Source organism: Dipteris shenzhenensis, chromosome 11, assembly GCF_047967505.1.
Source record: "Dipteris shenzhenensis isolate YYH24624 ecotype China chromosome 11, Dip_SZ_1.0, whole genome shotgun sequence".
Classification (NCBI taxonomy): Eukaryota; Viridiplantae; Streptophyta; class Polypodiopsida; order Gleicheniales; family Dipteridaceae; genus Dipteris; species Dipteris shenzhenensis.
In genome coordinates, this window is record NC_141606.1 from 39,238,563 (window position 1) to 39,256,472 (window position 17,910).

Genomic DNA, 17,910 nt, shown 5'->3' on the forward strand with positions numbered 1-17,910 from the left:
GTGAGGAGCTCGAGGCTTCCTCTTTGAAAAGATCTCATCCTCAATCTCAATCAAGGAGTGACCCAGAGTTGGATTGCACAAGCTTCCATTTCCACCAACCAAGATGGAGTTTAATGTGCCCAAAGTACACTCGTGAAAAGCTAGAAATGGCCAAGAAAGAAGACTATTGATAGCAAGAACTCTAATACAAAATGAAACACCCCCAAAGAAGTCAAGTCACTGTTGACCTTGGTAGGATGTAATCCTTGAGCTAGAATCACTAGTAAACCAAGTCACAGAATAGACACCCAAGAGGGTTGAGCTAGTAGCTCCCACCTATAGGGTGAATACTTCGAGTCACCCCTAAGATTGAGGTCACACCACCATGAGAGCTTGCTAGCATCAAGGTTAGATCGTGTCCTATACCACATGACCCTTCCCCTAGCTACAACTCTAAGGCCAAGAGGTCACATCCATGTGGGACATCCAACAAGATTGTGCCCTAGGCTTGTATTTATAAGCCTAGCTTAGCTATATTTACCAAGCCCCAACTTTAGGCTTCATGCATAAAGTAGCTTACTTAAGATAAGGGCCTCTACTTTTCCAATAAAGCCTAGCTTTTTTCGAATAGCTTCTTTATACTTGGATCAACTCTATCTATGGGATCTCAACCACATCCACGCTAGCTCCAATCCAAACCCTAGGTTATTCCAACCTCTAAATTACACTGCAGACTAACCCCAAATCGAATCCTAGGTTATAGGTTAGCCCAACCTTTTGACCCTAGACAATCCACACTTTCTCTTTGCATAGATCTAGGACCTTCTCATCTTTCGCATTAAAGATATTTGCACTCAGCGCTTCTTGCAACAACAAAGCACCTAGCTCAACAAAAGTGACTATCTAGGCACATTTTGATAATCTTTATGGAGACATGTTGAATATGAGGGATCCAAGTACATAGGCATCCACGTTCTAGACCTAGTCAATATTTGAGCACTCAAGCGGAGTTTCTCATCTTAGGAGTGTTCTTGAGTATAATCCAACTTTCACAAGGTGTGCAAGCTAGATGTCGGGGCATGGGCAAAGCTTCAATGTCATTGTCTTCCCACTATAATTCTATATTGAGATCTTGTTTATGGACTCCAGTTGCTGTCTTGGCATCCATGATCTCAAGTTCCATACCCATGGTGCTCTTACATATCTTCCATGCAATGTATGGCTCCTCTCTTTGATCTTCCAGTTAGTATCGTCCAACTTTTTTATGTTAACCAAAGATGGGGATAGGCAAGCATGATACCCATTCAATGTCTAGCTTAGGGAATAGACATTGACACCTCCACACTAGAGGGGCTCCTTTTAACCTTGACATTGCTTACACGATATGGACCTTTGGCTCTGATATTGTGTCAAGGAATAAAAACTAGCATACCTACGAGTTACAATGAAAATGAGGGCCAAACAGGATCACAAAACTCTTTCCAATCTCAGTAGTAACAGTGCATATTTGACGAGGTTTTAATGTTGTAAACCATCAAAAAGTACAGCAAGGAAGAGCTCCGAAAGTGAGTGTACAGCTTGCAACACTAGTGTGCAGTACTGATGAGTTGAAGACCTCCTAGATTATGATGGAGTGCAGAGAGCATGCTAATTTATGTACAACTGTGTGGTAATGAGGTCAATAGTTGCATAGTTCATTGTTCAATTTCTCTCCTCCTGGCACTGACAGGCCTCATATATGAAGGTCTTCAGCATATGTCAGAGTTCGTAGTTTTTGCCCGCACTATTCCATTCCCGAAGAAAACATATCAGATGAAAAGGTTGACAGAGTGAGCAAAGCTGCACTTCTTAATCAAATCGCAGGCTCAGGATAGATGACTAATCTAATTTTAGAGGTAAAAATCTTGATGGATCACACTGTGTCTTCAAGTCAGGAATGTCGCTGTAAGCTGTATAGGCTTTGGTTGTCAACATGGCAGTCAAGTCATCTCACTTACTAGCAGCCTTGGGCTGCTTCTTCACATCCTTGTCCCTCATCATGGTTATCACGTTTGCAGCATCCTCTCCCCTGCCAGCCGCAGCATAGATATTTGATAGCATTACATAAGGTACATCACTTCGAGGTTCTAACTCAAAAACATGCTCAGCTGCAACCTCTGCATGTTTCACATCAACTTTGTATCGGCAAGCACCCAGCAATGCCATCCACGCCTCAAAAGATGGTTGACATGGCATACTTTTTATCACAGTCTCGGCCTCATCCAACCGTCCAGCCCTACCAAGCAAGTCAATGAAACAGCAGCAATGATCTACATTGGGTGTGATGCCATAATCTCTACTCATCGACTTGAACCAGTATGTAGCTTCATCCACTAACCCAGCATAACTGCATGCAGAGAGAACATTAAGGAAAGTGACTTTGTCAGGCACCAGTGTTTCCAGCATCTGGTCAAAGAGAAGGAGGGCTTTCTTGCCCTGCCCATGCTGGGCATATGCCCCAATCATCGTAGTCCATGATATCACATCACGTTCAGGCATTTTGGCAAACATCCTCTGTGCAGCTTTTAAACTGCCGCACTTCCCATACATGTTAATGAGAGCATTCCCCACAATACCATCCTCCTCAAACCCACAACTTACAATATATAAATGGATTCGTTCAGCTTCTCTTGCGGTTCCAAGGCTTGCACAAGCATCAACAACACTGACAAATGTGGGTTCACTAGGAGCTACTCCTTCCCATCGCATTCTGTCAAAAAGTAGCAGTGCTTCCTTGCCCTGGCCATGTTGGGCATATGCTGCAATCATGGCATTCCATGTGATAACATTATGTGCAATCATTTTGTCAAAGGTTCTTTTTGCATACACCAAGCTTCCACACTTGCCGTACATGTTAACAAGGGCAGTTCCCACAAACACATCTAACTCCATTTCACTTCCGACAATGCAAGCATGCATCCTTTCACCTTGGTCCAAGGCAGTTAAGCTGGCACATGCATCAAGACAAGCAGACAAAGTCACTTGGTCTGACGTTATCCCTTCCTGCTGCATCTGGTCGACAAGTTCAAGGGCTTCATGGCCATGTCCATGCTGTGTACAAGCTGCAATTATGGCATTCCAGGAGACCACATGCTTTTCAGACATGCTTTCAAATACCAACTGTGCATCACTAAGTCTACCACACTTGCCATACATACTGATAAGGGCATTCCCCAAAGTAACATCAGTCTCAAACACACTGCCCACAATTAGGGCATGGATCCGCTTGCCATCAGCAAAAGCAGTAACGTTAGCACATGCATCAACAATACTAACAAATGTGACCTTGTCTGGCAGAACACAACTTTTCTGCATGCAGTGAAAGTGTGTGAGAGCTTCTTTGCTCTGGCCAGTCTGGGCAAATGCTGCAAGCATAGCATTCCATGTCACAACATTCTGCTCAGGCATGTTCCCAAACATTGTGTATGCATCCTTCAAACTACCGCATTTACCATACATGTTGACGAGGGCAGTCCCTACAACAACATCAGACTCGCATTCATTGCTCAAAATGCGGACATGCATCCACGTGCCTTCTGCTACTTCTGCCAGGCTTGCACAAGCAGACAGAATTACAGTGAAGGTGACTTTGTTTGGAATAATTCCTTCAAACAGCATTTGATCAAAAAGATGAAGAGCCTCCCCATCCTTGCCATGCTGGGTATATGCTGATATCAGAGTCGTCCATGTTATCACATTTCTTTCAAGCATTTCGTCAAACGCTTCTCTTGCATGAGCTGTGCTGCCACATTTGCCATACATGTTGATAAGGGCAGTCCGTATTACAATATCAGACGCAAATACACTGCCGGCAATGGAAGAGTGTATTCTTCTGCCTTTGTTGAGAGCTGCCAGGGCTGCACAAGCAGAAAGAATGCTGATGTAGGTGATTTTGTCTGGCATGACCCCTTCTGCTTGCATTTGTTCAAAGAGTTCAAGAGCTTCGTTGCCTTCTCCTCGCTGATCAAATGTCCTAATTAGGTAATTCCACACGTAGGGAGTACATGGATGCATTCTAGCGAACAGATGACACGCATCCTCCACTGCTCCACACCTACAATACATTTCCAGAAGAAGGTTCCCAAGCACGGCGTCTCGGGCAAGCCCATTTTCGATGATGTGCTCATGGACGCACATGCCATCTGACAGGGCCTTGGCATTCCCGTACAACTCCAGAAGGGAAGCATAAGTGGTGAGATCCACCGGAGTGGAGAGGCGGTCCAGGCGATCCAGAATCTGTTTCGCTGATCCGGTAAGGTTTGGGGAAGCTGAATGCGACCCACGAAGGAACCCATAGAAGGAAAACTGTTCCTGCCCCTGCTGCTGGAGAGAGCTCGAATCACTTGCAAGTGGGCGATGCTCTAAGGCACAGCTCTGGTCCTGCAGCTCAGTTGCGGGCTCTGCCAAGTGAAGAGTCCATCTTACAAAGCCAGAAGACAGCAGCTTCTTCTCCTGCAAGCCATGGAGCAGTCTTCGAGAGGCTGCCTGCATGAGCCCGTTAACATCATGCCTGACCGTTAAGGGGGTTTTACAAGCATCTGGACTCCATGTCCAAGATGCTTTCCCCACCAATGGAAAAACCCCTCCGCTATTGAGGCCGTTTACATACTACGGGCACCCATGCCCGCCCATGCTGCATTGAATGAATCTGCCGTGGAAGAACGTGGGCGGGCAATCTTGCCAAGGGGTGATCTGTCGGCATGTCCAAAGATTTGGTAGTCCGTTAACAGCCTGATGCAGCCCTTCAAGAAACAACCTTACATAGGATCTGGGTCGCCCGTTATGAGACTTTGGTTAATAGATCTGTTGTTTTTCCCCTAATCTGTAAACAGGCAGCCATGGATGTAGCTTTACAGGTTAGATGGCTAGTAGTTAGTTCGCCTGACGAGGCGATCCGAGCTAGACTTCAGAGTCTCTTGTATGACATGTCTTTTGCTCGTTATTTAGGAATAAATGAGCAGACCACTCACAATATTAAAAAAAGAAACAACCCCCCAACCCCCCCCCTATCCTAACTAGCATGCCTAGCCAATGCCTAGCCACGAACGGGAATCCTTCATCTCGCCCATCTCTTGGCTCCCCAATTGTCACCTAATCAAATCTTCTTCTTCCTTGCAATCAATCAAGTCCATGGCATGGTCCACCCCATGTTTTTAGCAGGAGCTTCTACATGTGTTTTGTCATGCTCTATTCCATTACAGAGCAGGGATACTACTGCCCGGACATTTGTAAAGGCAACTCGCCCGTCCGCTCATTTTTTTACAAGGTGGCAAAAGCTATGAGAATGATTATGAAACCCCAAAGCCACAAGCTCGACCCCAATGTTTTTTTTAGGCAGGCAACATAGTGCAATCAATACAAAATTCAAGCTCTGATGGAGCCACGTGTCATGCTATTATGGCTCCACCACGTGTCACGCTATTATGGTCGAGCTAAGAGCCATGTGGCTCTGGTAGAGCCACGTGTCACACTATTCAAGTCGAGCGAAGAGCCATGTGTCATCATGTGTCACGCTATTTTGAGATTTTTTAATAACTAAAGATAAAGACGCTTTGCTTTATTATCCCACAATCATCCTGCCAAGGCTACTGTACCTAAGCTTCTTCCGCGCAGGAAGTTCAGGGATGGACTGTACCCGATAAGTGTTATCAAAATTGTCGTACATAGATCTGGTGATGATGTTGGTTTTTCCAACAGATTGATCGCTAAGAAATACGAGCTTATACTTGGCTAGAGGAGAAACTGTGGTCGTTGCCATGGCATTGCGAGCTTCGATTGAAATGCAAATTGATCGGATGGAGCATTGTGGCTTGGTTGGATAGTACGTCGTGGTGTGTTAAAATCTACTGATTCTTGCTATGCCAAACAATATTGATAAATTCCAAAGTCTACTGATTCTTGCTGTAATTGTTGCTCTCTCCCGCATCCTCATCTTGAGCCTCCGCTGCATGCCAGGCAGGATCGTCCTCGATATCAAGAAGCATCTTCAATAGAATCGCAAAGAGCCTTTTGATGAATTGAGGCAGTTTTCGCATCATCCCTGGAGCCCACCGCTCCGAGGAGGAGATTTTAGCTCATCCATGGCCAACTTCTGTAAAACGCAAGAAGAGGAGGAGCATGATCGGTTGAGCATCAACTTCTGTCATTCGAGATCACGCAATTGCTGTTTTGATTCCATCCATGGCATCTCTGCAATGTTCAAATCTCCTCATGCTTCTGCTGCTTGCCCTCTCTTTTGTAGCATCGGTTGCACTTGGCAGGCCTCTACCACATGCACCCTCTCCATCCCCAACATCCACGTGCAAGCCTCCCTCGATTGTGTTTGGAGCTTCTTGATCCTTTGGAGATCGACCAACAATCTCACTATAGTCCTTGCGGAAGTTGTTAGGAGCATCGCTCGACTGACCGTCATCCACAAATTTGCTGATCGTTGGTTTATCCTCGGTAGCATACATGTGAGTGCTCTTGCGTCTCATATGTGGAGTGAGCTTTACAAAAGCTTTTACTCATAATTCGTTCCTAGTGTAGGTGTGCGGCAGTGCTTGGACAATGTGATCCTCGAGTACCGTGCCTCAAGTCGTTCCACTCCCTAAGGTACTCTGATGAGATTTCCCTCCTTTGGGGAGACTTCCAGGCTCAACTCCAATCAATCTAGCAGGTAGCTATTGCACGTTTAAGGCAATAACAGCTGGTTTCTCGCATGCATCGTTTCTGATCATGAAACTTCTGAAATTTTTTCTGATCAAGAAATTGGTGAAGACAAGTATCAGAAGCTTGAAGAGCTCAGGCGACTGGTATCAGCTGTAGCGGACAATGTATATGAAAAGGTATGGACTTCTTCTGCTTCACTCCAAAAGACCTTCTTGTGATCGCTTTGCTTCGTCATTCCTTTCTTCTTGCTAGTTGCTAATGGCGCATCATGAGCACTCCATTTGTTTGTCCGATGAGACGGATGCTCCTCAAGTGCATACTTAAATGTTACAAATTGACGGGTGTCTCAGGGAAGCTGGAAAGTAATTAAAAAGAATGAAGCAACTCATGCAGAGCGTCAATCTTCCTCATCAAAATAAAAACAACAATATTCTTACAAAAAATACATATTATGCAATGTGCAAAATACATTATGCTATTTGCAAAATACACAATGCAAGATCCCAAGGAACACACATACATTATGCGATTTGCAAAATACACGATACAAGATCCCAAAAAATAGCACATTCCTTGGTCTTATAATTTTTGGAGAGAAAGTGTGCCAACTCTCTCCCCATATGAACGTGTAGTTACATGAACGTGTGGTTCTATATAATCATGTAAAATTTGTGCCCAGATGATCATGTTTTCACATGATTCTACGGTTATATATACTGCCAACTTTCTATCCACATGCCAACTCTCTATCCACATCAATGTGTGGTTATATACAAGAAGTTATCTACAAGCACATCTAAAGACCAGGTACTCTTATATTCTAATTGCTATCATTCATAGAAATGAAGCGAACATTTACTAAAAAGGGAGTATGTGCTTATCATAATAGTATCTGAAATAAGAAAAAAGAATTATACCCTAGTGTTATATCATGGCCATTCATCGATACATATTTAGAAGAGTGGCAAAAGATGTTCTCCAAATTTATAACAAAAATGAATACTTCTTGAGCTCCACCCTTGAACATTAACTCATCATTCACTTTCACAATCTAACACAGCTGCCTGCCCGGATCTAGTTTCATATTCCTTGATTCCAGGTCCCCCAAAGCTGCATATGGTATGGCATGATAAATGGTTAGTATTTAATGATATTGGATTTGTGAACAATTTCTTTAATGTCTTTGCTAGTTGAAATCACTTTGATGGTGAAATTTCTTAGTACAACAAATTTGGCCCTTTTTTATGTGGATTTTGATATTTAATGCGAAGGTGGTATGTGATCCTGCTTTTAATTCCCATGTATTTCCCACAAAACAAGTGAGCTCTTGAGGTGAATGGTTTTGTGGGAAATCAGACTTCTTGAAGTGTTTGCGATTTGAAATGGCATCTAAACATTGTGATATTTGACATGAGGAATTGGTTTTTTCCTATAACAAGATGAATCACATTCAAATGGCCTGCCCTTGGGTTAAGAATGGTTCGAAGTGAGTTTTGTCAAGGGGAAAAAGTAGGAGAGTAATAAAAACCTTCCTGCAACAGGATTTCCTCGGATGTGACCATGACCTTTGAAAATTGAGGAGATGACCCTCCCCTTAAGTCAAGTTACTCCTTAATAAGCATTTACTTATTTGTTGGGCAGTTGTCTAACCCAATCCAAAGTGATGGGCAGATTACTGCCCTCATTTGGATTGTGCGTTTGCTATAGGTGGGAAACACACACGTGTGCGCGTGCGCAAACACTTCCAATGGAGAGGGCATGAGTTGGAACTTGAAATAGAAAGGTGTTTTCTTTTTCTAGAAAACAAGCTTTTCACATGAGTCATTAGGAAAATTTTCCCCTAGACATTACAGTGTAATATATGAGATATGTATACCATAGAAAATTGATTAATTATTCAATTACTTTCATAATTTACTTAGTATATATGTATGTATAAAGAAAAAAGAGAGACCCCTATGGGTCCCAAAGACATTGAACTGACATTAGTCCTAATGGGATTGCTTGTATTGCCTTCTTTTAATATGAGATGTTGAGCCAGTCCCTTGGTCCAATGGAACATGTTGAGCCAACCACTAAAAGGCAACCTCGTTAGATCGAGCATCTTGAGATGGATGACACGAAAAGCATACAAGATATTGGTATTACCTAGGGAAGCTTCTTGCATTACACAGACACATAATGATCTCGATCAAAGATAATCCATGGGAATACTGGTTAAAAAGAAAACCTATACTAGGAGCCATTAAACACCAACAGCACAGGGGGATTGACATAGATACTAAAAGCAGATTCAAATGGAATGAAGGATAATTCCCACACCAATAGTTAATGGAAGGATGTACTATCACGCATTCCTCACGAGAGAATACCTTGAAAATTCCCAACACACTGGTTCTATCTTCTCCCAAGGAAAAGCAACCAAACCGGCTCCCATGAACGAAATCACAAAACACTTCAATCACCAACTTTGAAAGCATAGTAGTGGTGAAGAATACTGTTCCACTGCTTTACTAAGCACATGAGAATTGGGAAGACATTATTTGGTTTTGTGCATCGAGGGGCAAGTGAACAATCCACCCAACACGAGGATACAAGATGGAGCCTATATAGGCATAGCTGGTCTTCAATAATAGAAACATTGTTTGTACACGAATGCATTGCCCTGCTACTCATCAGAATGCCCAAGAATAATAGAAGTATGTAGACATTCATGTTTGGCAAGATGAGTAGTCAGAGCAGCCGCTAGGACTATGACAAACTTATGGCGCACTAGCATAGGGCGATGACCTTAGTTCTTGAGATGTGCCACTTTAGCTTGGCTACACCCTTATGTTTACATAATGACTCGATATAACATTGTAGAGTATCCTTTGTTTTACATACATGCTAGTTGACGCTCGATAATCTCTTGTGCTTGGAGGCGAGCAACACAATATTCTCTCCCTCGTCATCCTCCCCATTCTTGGTTTCTCCCTATCTCATACTTGCTAAAATGTTCTATGAGCTCCCTACTTCAAAAGGATCAACCGTCTCTACGTAATGAAGGCTAAGGTTGTGAAAATGTTCCCCAAGATAGTAGCCCAAAGCCTATTCAGACCCCTGTCTCTGCCCATCAATAGATTTTTTGATAAAAAGGCATTCGACACGTTACCATCGATGATACCTTACTACTATATGAAGTTTACTTTGCTTTATTAGATCACGTTGTTAACTATGGGTGCATAGAAAGAAACTTGAGTGTTTGAATGGCCGAGAGGAATAGATGGGTTTATCAGCAAGTTGAAACACATGATGCTCGCCACCCATGATGATCCCTAGGAAAATGGATGGTTTCAGTCAACGTTACGTTCACTTTTCAGTTGGATGAAAATTGCTTGATTCACTCTTCTTCGACTTTGCATTCGTTAACATAGATTTTGTATACAAGAATATAGTCTCTGGGTGACCTGCAATGGCTTACATGTTTTATATAATACCCTAGTGTGTGTGTGGTCTGAGCCCAATGATAATGCATGGTAATCTCAGCCTGTCTTACAAAGGAACCCCATAGTTAGAATGAATAGTTGGTTGCATCTTCCTGTGTACACACGATGAATGTGAAGAATATGTCTCTTAGAAGCTTGCCTTACTCCAATGTCATCTAATAACGAAGTTCTATAGTCTTGAAGTCATATTTTACTTTTTTACCATAATGTTGGCTGACTTGTTTGAAGGAAACAACACGAGTAAGCATCCCCAAATGAATGGTTGTGTATGTAACCTTTGTCTAGAACCATGACCGACAGATTCCATGATGTAGATTAGCATCTTTGCTGATTAAAGGCAACTACCTAGTTGTGCCCCAATTTCGATGTTTGCGAGTACCCTGATCACTAGTTAAATGAAAGGTAAACAAGATGATATGTGTCAAAGGTAATGAGCAATATTGGATTGCAAGGGAGCCTTATTAAGACCAAATGATATGAGCCTACCTTAGCAACTCAAACACGTGGTTATTCCCTTGATTAATGGAGATGGAATCCCCATGAACCCCGTGAGGGATTGGTCCATAAATTACTATGGGATGGATCCAACTAGCTTTAATCAATTCTAATTGGTTTACCTAAGATTTATTCATTGATTTTGAGAGTAATTATGTATCTAGAAATTCATTACTTTAATTGTAAAGGGAAGTTATATAACTAGTAATGATACATAGACATTTTGCATTCAAGGAAATTTTTTATATGTTACATCAATTGATTAAAAAAAGAGCCAGGCAAGTTACACTCTTTTCCATGATTATGTGGGGTAGCATCGTGAGAGGCTCCCCATTAACAATTAAGATAATAGTTAAAAGAATTTACAAGAATCATCCCTTTCGGTATCCTTTCTGCAACTATATTGCTATGGAGTGAGTACTTTATGATGAAGTGGCATCAGGCCCTTTTTATGGTGAAATTTGTGTTGATACATCTGAACATTGTTCTATGATTTGAAACATCAAACATAAAAAATACCAATAATTTTAACAGTAAAGGAGACTTGATATGGACCATACCTTGAGCTCAGGTTTGTTTTGACATAAAAGGGTGGTATATACACTAGACTTACACTTGGAGAAGAAATATAGATAGGAAGGCTCCAAAATGAAGGTGTACACATTGAGTATAATTGAATAAGCTCAACCCCTTGGAGAATTTTTGAAATACTACATGTAGATCCTTTATAAGCTCTTGAGAGAAGGGGAATTGTTAACTTATTACTAATTTTCATGAAAAGACATTTAATTAATTTTTCTATTGCCATTTAGTATATATTTTTGGAGATTCAAATGCCAAAATGTGAATTATAGCAAATTGGGATGAGTGACATGGATAACAACTGTGTGCCAGCATGGAGGCCTGCAGTCCCACATTTTAAGTTCCTTCTTCTAACTTGTTCCTTTATGTGGATGCATGCAGGTGAGTTGGCATGCTTCTCAACCAGATTTGTGGATGGACATGTTTGAATATTATGGTGGAACAGTAGCTAGCATTGGCGAGATGAATGAACACTTTTCTATGCCCTATAGTACTTGTTGTTCTTCTACATATAGTTTTTTGGTGTCACCCAAAATTTTGAGAGGAGATCCATTTTCATATTGAACTTCTACACACATGGGTGTATTCTGCAGGAACATGGATATCCCTATTTATGGTCATTGTACTTCAATTTTGGATAGACTTTTGTCTTTTTGTTGAAGAAATCTCTCCCATTTGACATTATGATGGATTTTGGTGGGATGAATTGAATAAGATAGTTTTGGCTGAGCATATGTATCCTTTTCTACTAGGATATATTTATATATGCTAGCAAAATTTTCTGATATAACACTGAAAATACTTTGACACGAATTTTCAAATTTTTTTATAGAAAGGATCAAACTTAGAAATTAAGTGACATTGGAATGTCACAAAAACAAATGGGTGTGAAGAGTTGACTTGGAATAGCAAATATTTGGCAACATATATGTTTAAGGGCTCCTTGGATTGATGTTAAAATGGATTCTGAAAATAACAATCATTGATATTTTTTGATGTGATAAGAGATGAGTAAATAGATAGGATGAATACACAGTAGTGTAGCCATTGTGAGGTAGCAAAAAACTCATGACTAATGGTTATAATTGGCTTTGATTAGCAGGCCTCTTCATGGCACAAAGATTTGATTGCTCTTAAATATGTGGATCCATTGCTAGCACCATCATTGGATTCCAGGCCATAATAACAATGTTGAATAAAAGAGTCCATAAAAGGATTATAGCTCTGGATATGCAGGAAATTAAGGAACACCCTGATTCAAATAAATTTTTGGTGATGCAACTTTCCATTATTAATTGGTGCAGAATTTTAGTAATCGAAAAGGGAAATATGGAAAAGATTCTGGAAGTTATTAATCGGTTATCTCTATCTCTGGACCAGTTAATGGAGGAGGACAATATTGCTTTATTGGACTTTGCTGAAATGTGAATTATAGCAAATCGGAATGAGCGACATGGATAATAACTGTGTGCTAGCATGGAGGGCTCTAGTCCCACATTTTAAGGTCCTTGTTCTAACTTGTCCTTTATGTGGATGGATGTAGGTGAGATGGCATGTTGCTCAACTAGATTTGTGGGTGGACATGTTTGAATATTATGCTGCACTAGTAGCTAGCATTGGCGAGATGAATGAACACTTTTCTATACCCTACAGTACTTGTTCTTCTTTTACATACAGTTTTTTGGTGTCACCCAAAATTTTGAGAGGAGATCCATTTTCATATGGAACTTCTACACACATGGGTGCATTTTGGAGGAACATGGATATCCCTATTTATGGTCATTGTGCTTCAGTTTTGGATAGACTTTTGTCTTTTTGTTGAAGAAATCTCTCCCATTTGACATTATGATGGATTTTGCTGGGATGAACTGAATATGATAGTTTTGGCTCAGCATATGTATCCTTTTCTACCAGCATATATTTATATATGCTAGCAAAAATATAACACTAAAAATACTTTGACACCAATTTTCAGGACCTTTGGAAATTTTTATGATAGAAAGGATAAAACTTAGAAATTAAGTGACATTGGAATGTTGCAGAAATAAATGGGTGTGAAGAGTTGACTTGGAATAGCAAATATTTGGCAACATATATATTTAAGGGCTCCTTGGATTGATGTTAGAGCGGATTCTAGAAAAAAATTCATTGATATTTTCTGATGTGATAAGAGATTAGATAGATAGGTCGATGAACACATACACACACACACACACTATCCTTTCGTCCTTTTTTCCATGAAACCTATTTTCCTTCCCTTTTACTCCTTTGGTAAAACTTTCTTAACTACCTCTCCCCTCTCTCTCTCTTCAAATAAAACTTCCCCCCACACTTCTATCCTTTCCCCCCTTTTTAGGTAGGTAGCATTGTGCCATCAAATGAAAATATGACTTGTCGTGAAGCCACATGTTATTATTTAAAAATCACTTTTAAAATTCAATACATTTTTTTGTTTTCTTTTGTGAAGGACAATAAAATTTTTCGCTCATCGTTTTCCTTCGCTTGCTTGTGTTCAACCTGCACGTGTTCATTCTTCTTGGCTTCCTTGCATTTCTCATCACAAAGAAATGCTTGTTTTGTGTGCAAATAGTGGTCAATAGCCGCTAGGTTCTTTTACAAGAGATACATTCTTTGATGCTAAAGTAATTTTTGATGCTAGAATTTTTCGCTTTCGGCAATTTATTGAACAATCCGATACAATTTCTATAGTTGTTGCAACAAATTGATCCATCTTCCACTGATTTTTATTGTTATTGTTCCAAAACAATCATAGCAATCCGATTCTAGCTCCCATCGATATATTCATGTCACAACAATTTGATCAATTTCTTGTGTCTTTAATCCATCCTTCTTGAAATGATATTTTTTGTGCAAGTCCATCGATTTTTATTGTTTGATCCATACGTCTAGAGTTCCATCGATTGATCCATCCATCCTCATGTTCGAATTCCAACAACTTTCAATTCTCAATCGATAGATGCTTCCCAAATCATCGTACTTCATACTTTGATCATCATCCGTATTGACTGGAGTGCACACTTCCATGTGCAGGCTTAATCCATTATATCCCTCCAGTCCATTAGCAATCCACAATCAATTCAGTAACAAAATTGACTCATAGATTTTTCTGCATCAATCATTAGATTCTTCACACTTGTAGATTTTGCCCAATCATCTGCTAATTTTTCTATAGCTTCCCAAATTATCATACTTCATACTTTGAACATCCTCTATATCGACTAGACTATAGCCTTCCACGTGCAGGCTTAATCCTTTATATCCCTTCCCTCATTAGTGATCCACAATCAATTAAGTAACAAGATCAACTCATAGATTCTCCTCCGTCAATTGTTAGATTCTTCACATTCATAGATTTTGCCAATCATCTACTAATTTTGGATAGCTTCCTCATTTTTGCACTCCCTCATCACCTCCGACTTGATGCATGTGAGCAACTTTGATTTTTCCATGTAGTTAGGCACAACATCACAAATCCACCCTTGATTTGCTTCTCCTTTCTGACCTTTGACATCCAAGATGATCATTCAACAAGAATGCATCAGGATCAGCTCCAATTCTATGGAACAAAAGGCCATACCGTTCCACCAAGAGAGAATGGAATCGGAGGGCCTCCCACCTATGGAGGGTACTTCGTGCAATACAACATCTTGGGGAATATGTTCGATGTCACTGCCAAATATCAACCCCCAATTCAACCCATTAGTCATGGAGCTTGCGGAACTGTATCATAATTCTACCTCTCTCTCTTGCTAAAGAATAAGAAGTATGCTCCTCTATCTAGTAGAATTGCCTAGGAAGGATGCGGGAATGTTAACCATGGGTTTCTCGCAAAGCGGTTGTATACTGCACTGTAATTCTACTCAATTTGTGTTTGCCATCTTTTTTATGGTCAGGTTGGAGCGATTGGATGCCATCTCAAGTACTTTTGGTTACCTCTCACCAATTGTGTGAAGTTTACTAGATTCACAATGTTTCTTGTTGTTTCTTTGTGCAATGTGGCTAGTTTTTTCCATAGCAATAGCATTTAACCTTTGAAGGATCAATCTTTTCTTTTCCATTTTGAGTCATCACGCCCATATTTGGTACAAGTAGTGCAATACTTTGTTTTACACTGATCTTCCATGTGACCATTTCTGGAACATTTACCACACCATTTCTCATTAGAACCTGGCTTTCCTCGAATCCCTAGCTCTTTCAAGGCTTTATTTATGCCTTTCATTGACTGCATCTTCATTATCATTGTCAACATCCTTTTTATCAGTATCCTTGTTCTTTGATTTACCCTTGAGACCCTCACTCTTCTCTAAGGCAACTATTTGATCAAGAAATTCTTCATATGTTCGAGTTGGATTTACAATTTTTGGCTTCCTCAAGTCAATCTGAGTACATCTCATGATCAACCATGCTCGCATAGACTTATCATCAACAAGTACAACTGAAAACTAATTGATGAGAGCTCGCATTCATAACACGAAGTCTTGAATAGATTCTTCCTTATTTTGTTTTAACTCGCTTAATCGAGTTCAAACATCTTCCTCATTGATCTCTTGTCGAAACCTTCGTAAGAAGGCTTTAGACATAGCATCCCAATTAATGAAGTATCTAATGGAGAATTGATTAAACCACCTTTGTACACCCTTACCACTCAGAGGACTTTCCAAAGGTACGGTGTTAACATGAAGATGTTATCTCTTGCACATTGTTGTGCAAGATCCACAACAAACTCAATGAAAACAGGGTAATTGAACATGGGGAACTGGGGTGATTGAAGTTGGGGTGACCGTATGATGATGGGGTGGAACGACTTACATGAAAACGCTATTGTTGCACACAAAGAGAGACCCAATTCTATTAATCATTAACCATTTACAAGAAGCCACCTTGGCTTCGCTTGAACCCTCTTGGTTTAATCAATAGACTCAACTAAGGACATTCCATTCGTATGGATAGACTCGGCTAAGGTCGTACTCTTGCCTTAGCAATGGCTTGACCTAACTAGGAAGATCCACCTCAACTAAGGACATTCCATTCATATGGACAGACTCAGCTGATGTCGTACTCTTGCCTTAGAGATTGTAGCTTATATATCCCCTTGCAGCTGCTTACTACTCTCGTAACTCGGATACTCAGTGACTCGGCATACTGTAATATTCCTTTGACTGCTGCTGTTGGTGAGTTCTCCTATGTTGGCCTAACCCAAGGGCCAACACAAATGCTTGGCATACATCCACGATGCTCTGAAAAATTGACTCCTCATGAAACACAATGCAAGTGAGATCCCTATATCTTGCAACTACAGTGTTCAGATCGTGGGGACTTTGCTGCTCACCAACTATACCTTTCATGCATCTATAGAAGCGAGTTCTCTTTGCTATATACTTAGTGCAGGTCTCCTACCCATGAGTGATTGTGGCTTCCCACACCCAATTTATAACTCCCTTGCCTTTATCAGAACCTCAGAAAGTGTTGATGTTTTTTTCATTTGATATACATCCGAATTCAACCTTTAGTATTCTAGAATGTACTTTGAGTCATCATTAAATATGCATATAAAAGAAATGACCTATTAACACTTATTTCATTAATTTTGGACTTGTCAATGTACAAACTCATTTTAATAGATACTTTTGGACTAGTTTATGGATAAAATATAAGGAAAAACTCACTCTTCAAAACACAGATAAAAACATAAAAACAAGCAATTTTTTAGATTGTTTTGAAGGAAATAAAATCAAAATTATAAAAACGTAACATAGATAAGCTACACCAAAATATAAGAAACAGTAGCAAATGATGAATGATGTATTGTGGTTTAAATTTTCAATTAATGGCTATATATTTTCTTGTTTTAATTAAATAAATGCTTGGAAAGATGCTTCCGGATGATTACGGTTCTGACATGGTGTGCATCCTAACCACTGTGGGGTGTGGAAGATGGATGCTAATTGTGTGTGTGTGTGTGTGTGTGTGTGAAAATATAAGAAAACTTGAGGGAAAGTAGAGGGAAGACAGCAAAATAATAACTTAGAAAGCATGAACTTAGAAATGAAATAAAGAGAAGAGAAACACATACCTTGAAGGAAAGGGAGAAAGAGGTTTGTTGCAAGAGTTGGAAGTGGAGAGGGAGATTTGTGGAGAGGATGGAAAAGTGGGAGATGGGGAGGGAGCTTTGTTTGTAGGGATTGCTAGGGGGATGCAAAACAAAGTCGAACGGAGGGAGAAATTGGCGAAACTACGAAAACAAAATGTGAGGCATCGCAGGAGAGAAAAGCGTGCAGGTTTTCAGCTTGTTATGCCAAGGAACTATCAATATATACCAATGGTATTTAAAGCACACTATCGGTATATACCAACACCTATTCATTAGTATATACTAATAGAAATAGGGTTTGACATTGGTATATACTGATTAACTATATAAATATAAATATAAAAGCCTTACGGGCATGCCCATGCCACGTGGACAGTGCGGTGCAGATTGAAGTAATGCCAAAGTACAGATCAGAGAATGCTTTTTCAGTTTGAAATTCATTTGGTACTGGTCTCTTGTCAAAATGCCATACATACATACATACATGCATACATACATACATACATGCATGCATGCATGCATATAAATTTTCATACATTTAAATTGCTTTTATTAATTTAAGTG

The 17,910-nt window shown here is 40.2% G+C and overlaps 1 protein-coding gene across 1 annotated transcript; it reads right to left on the bottom strand.

Annotated features, from left to right (window-relative positions):
- Positions 1–1,441: 1,441 nt before the first annotated feature.
- LOC147897001 (pentatricopeptide repeat-containing protein At3g53360, mitochondrial-like) lies at positions 1,442–4,948 on the bottom strand. Its single transcript, XM_087381028.1, has one exon. It carries the CDS (start codon positions 4,507–4,509, stop codon positions 1,969–1,971), a length of 2,541 nt encoding a protein of 846 aa, XP_087237154.1. The 5' UTR covers positions 4,510–4,948; the 3' UTR covers positions 1,442–1,968.
- Positions 4,949–17,910: the final 12,962 nt, after the last annotated feature.

Excerpts from the sequence above, each read along its gene's own strand:
- LOC147897001 (XM_087381028.1), bottom strand. The coding sequence starts at position 4,509 with ATGCAGGCAGCCTCTCGAAGACTGCTCCATGGCTTGCAGGAGAAGAAG.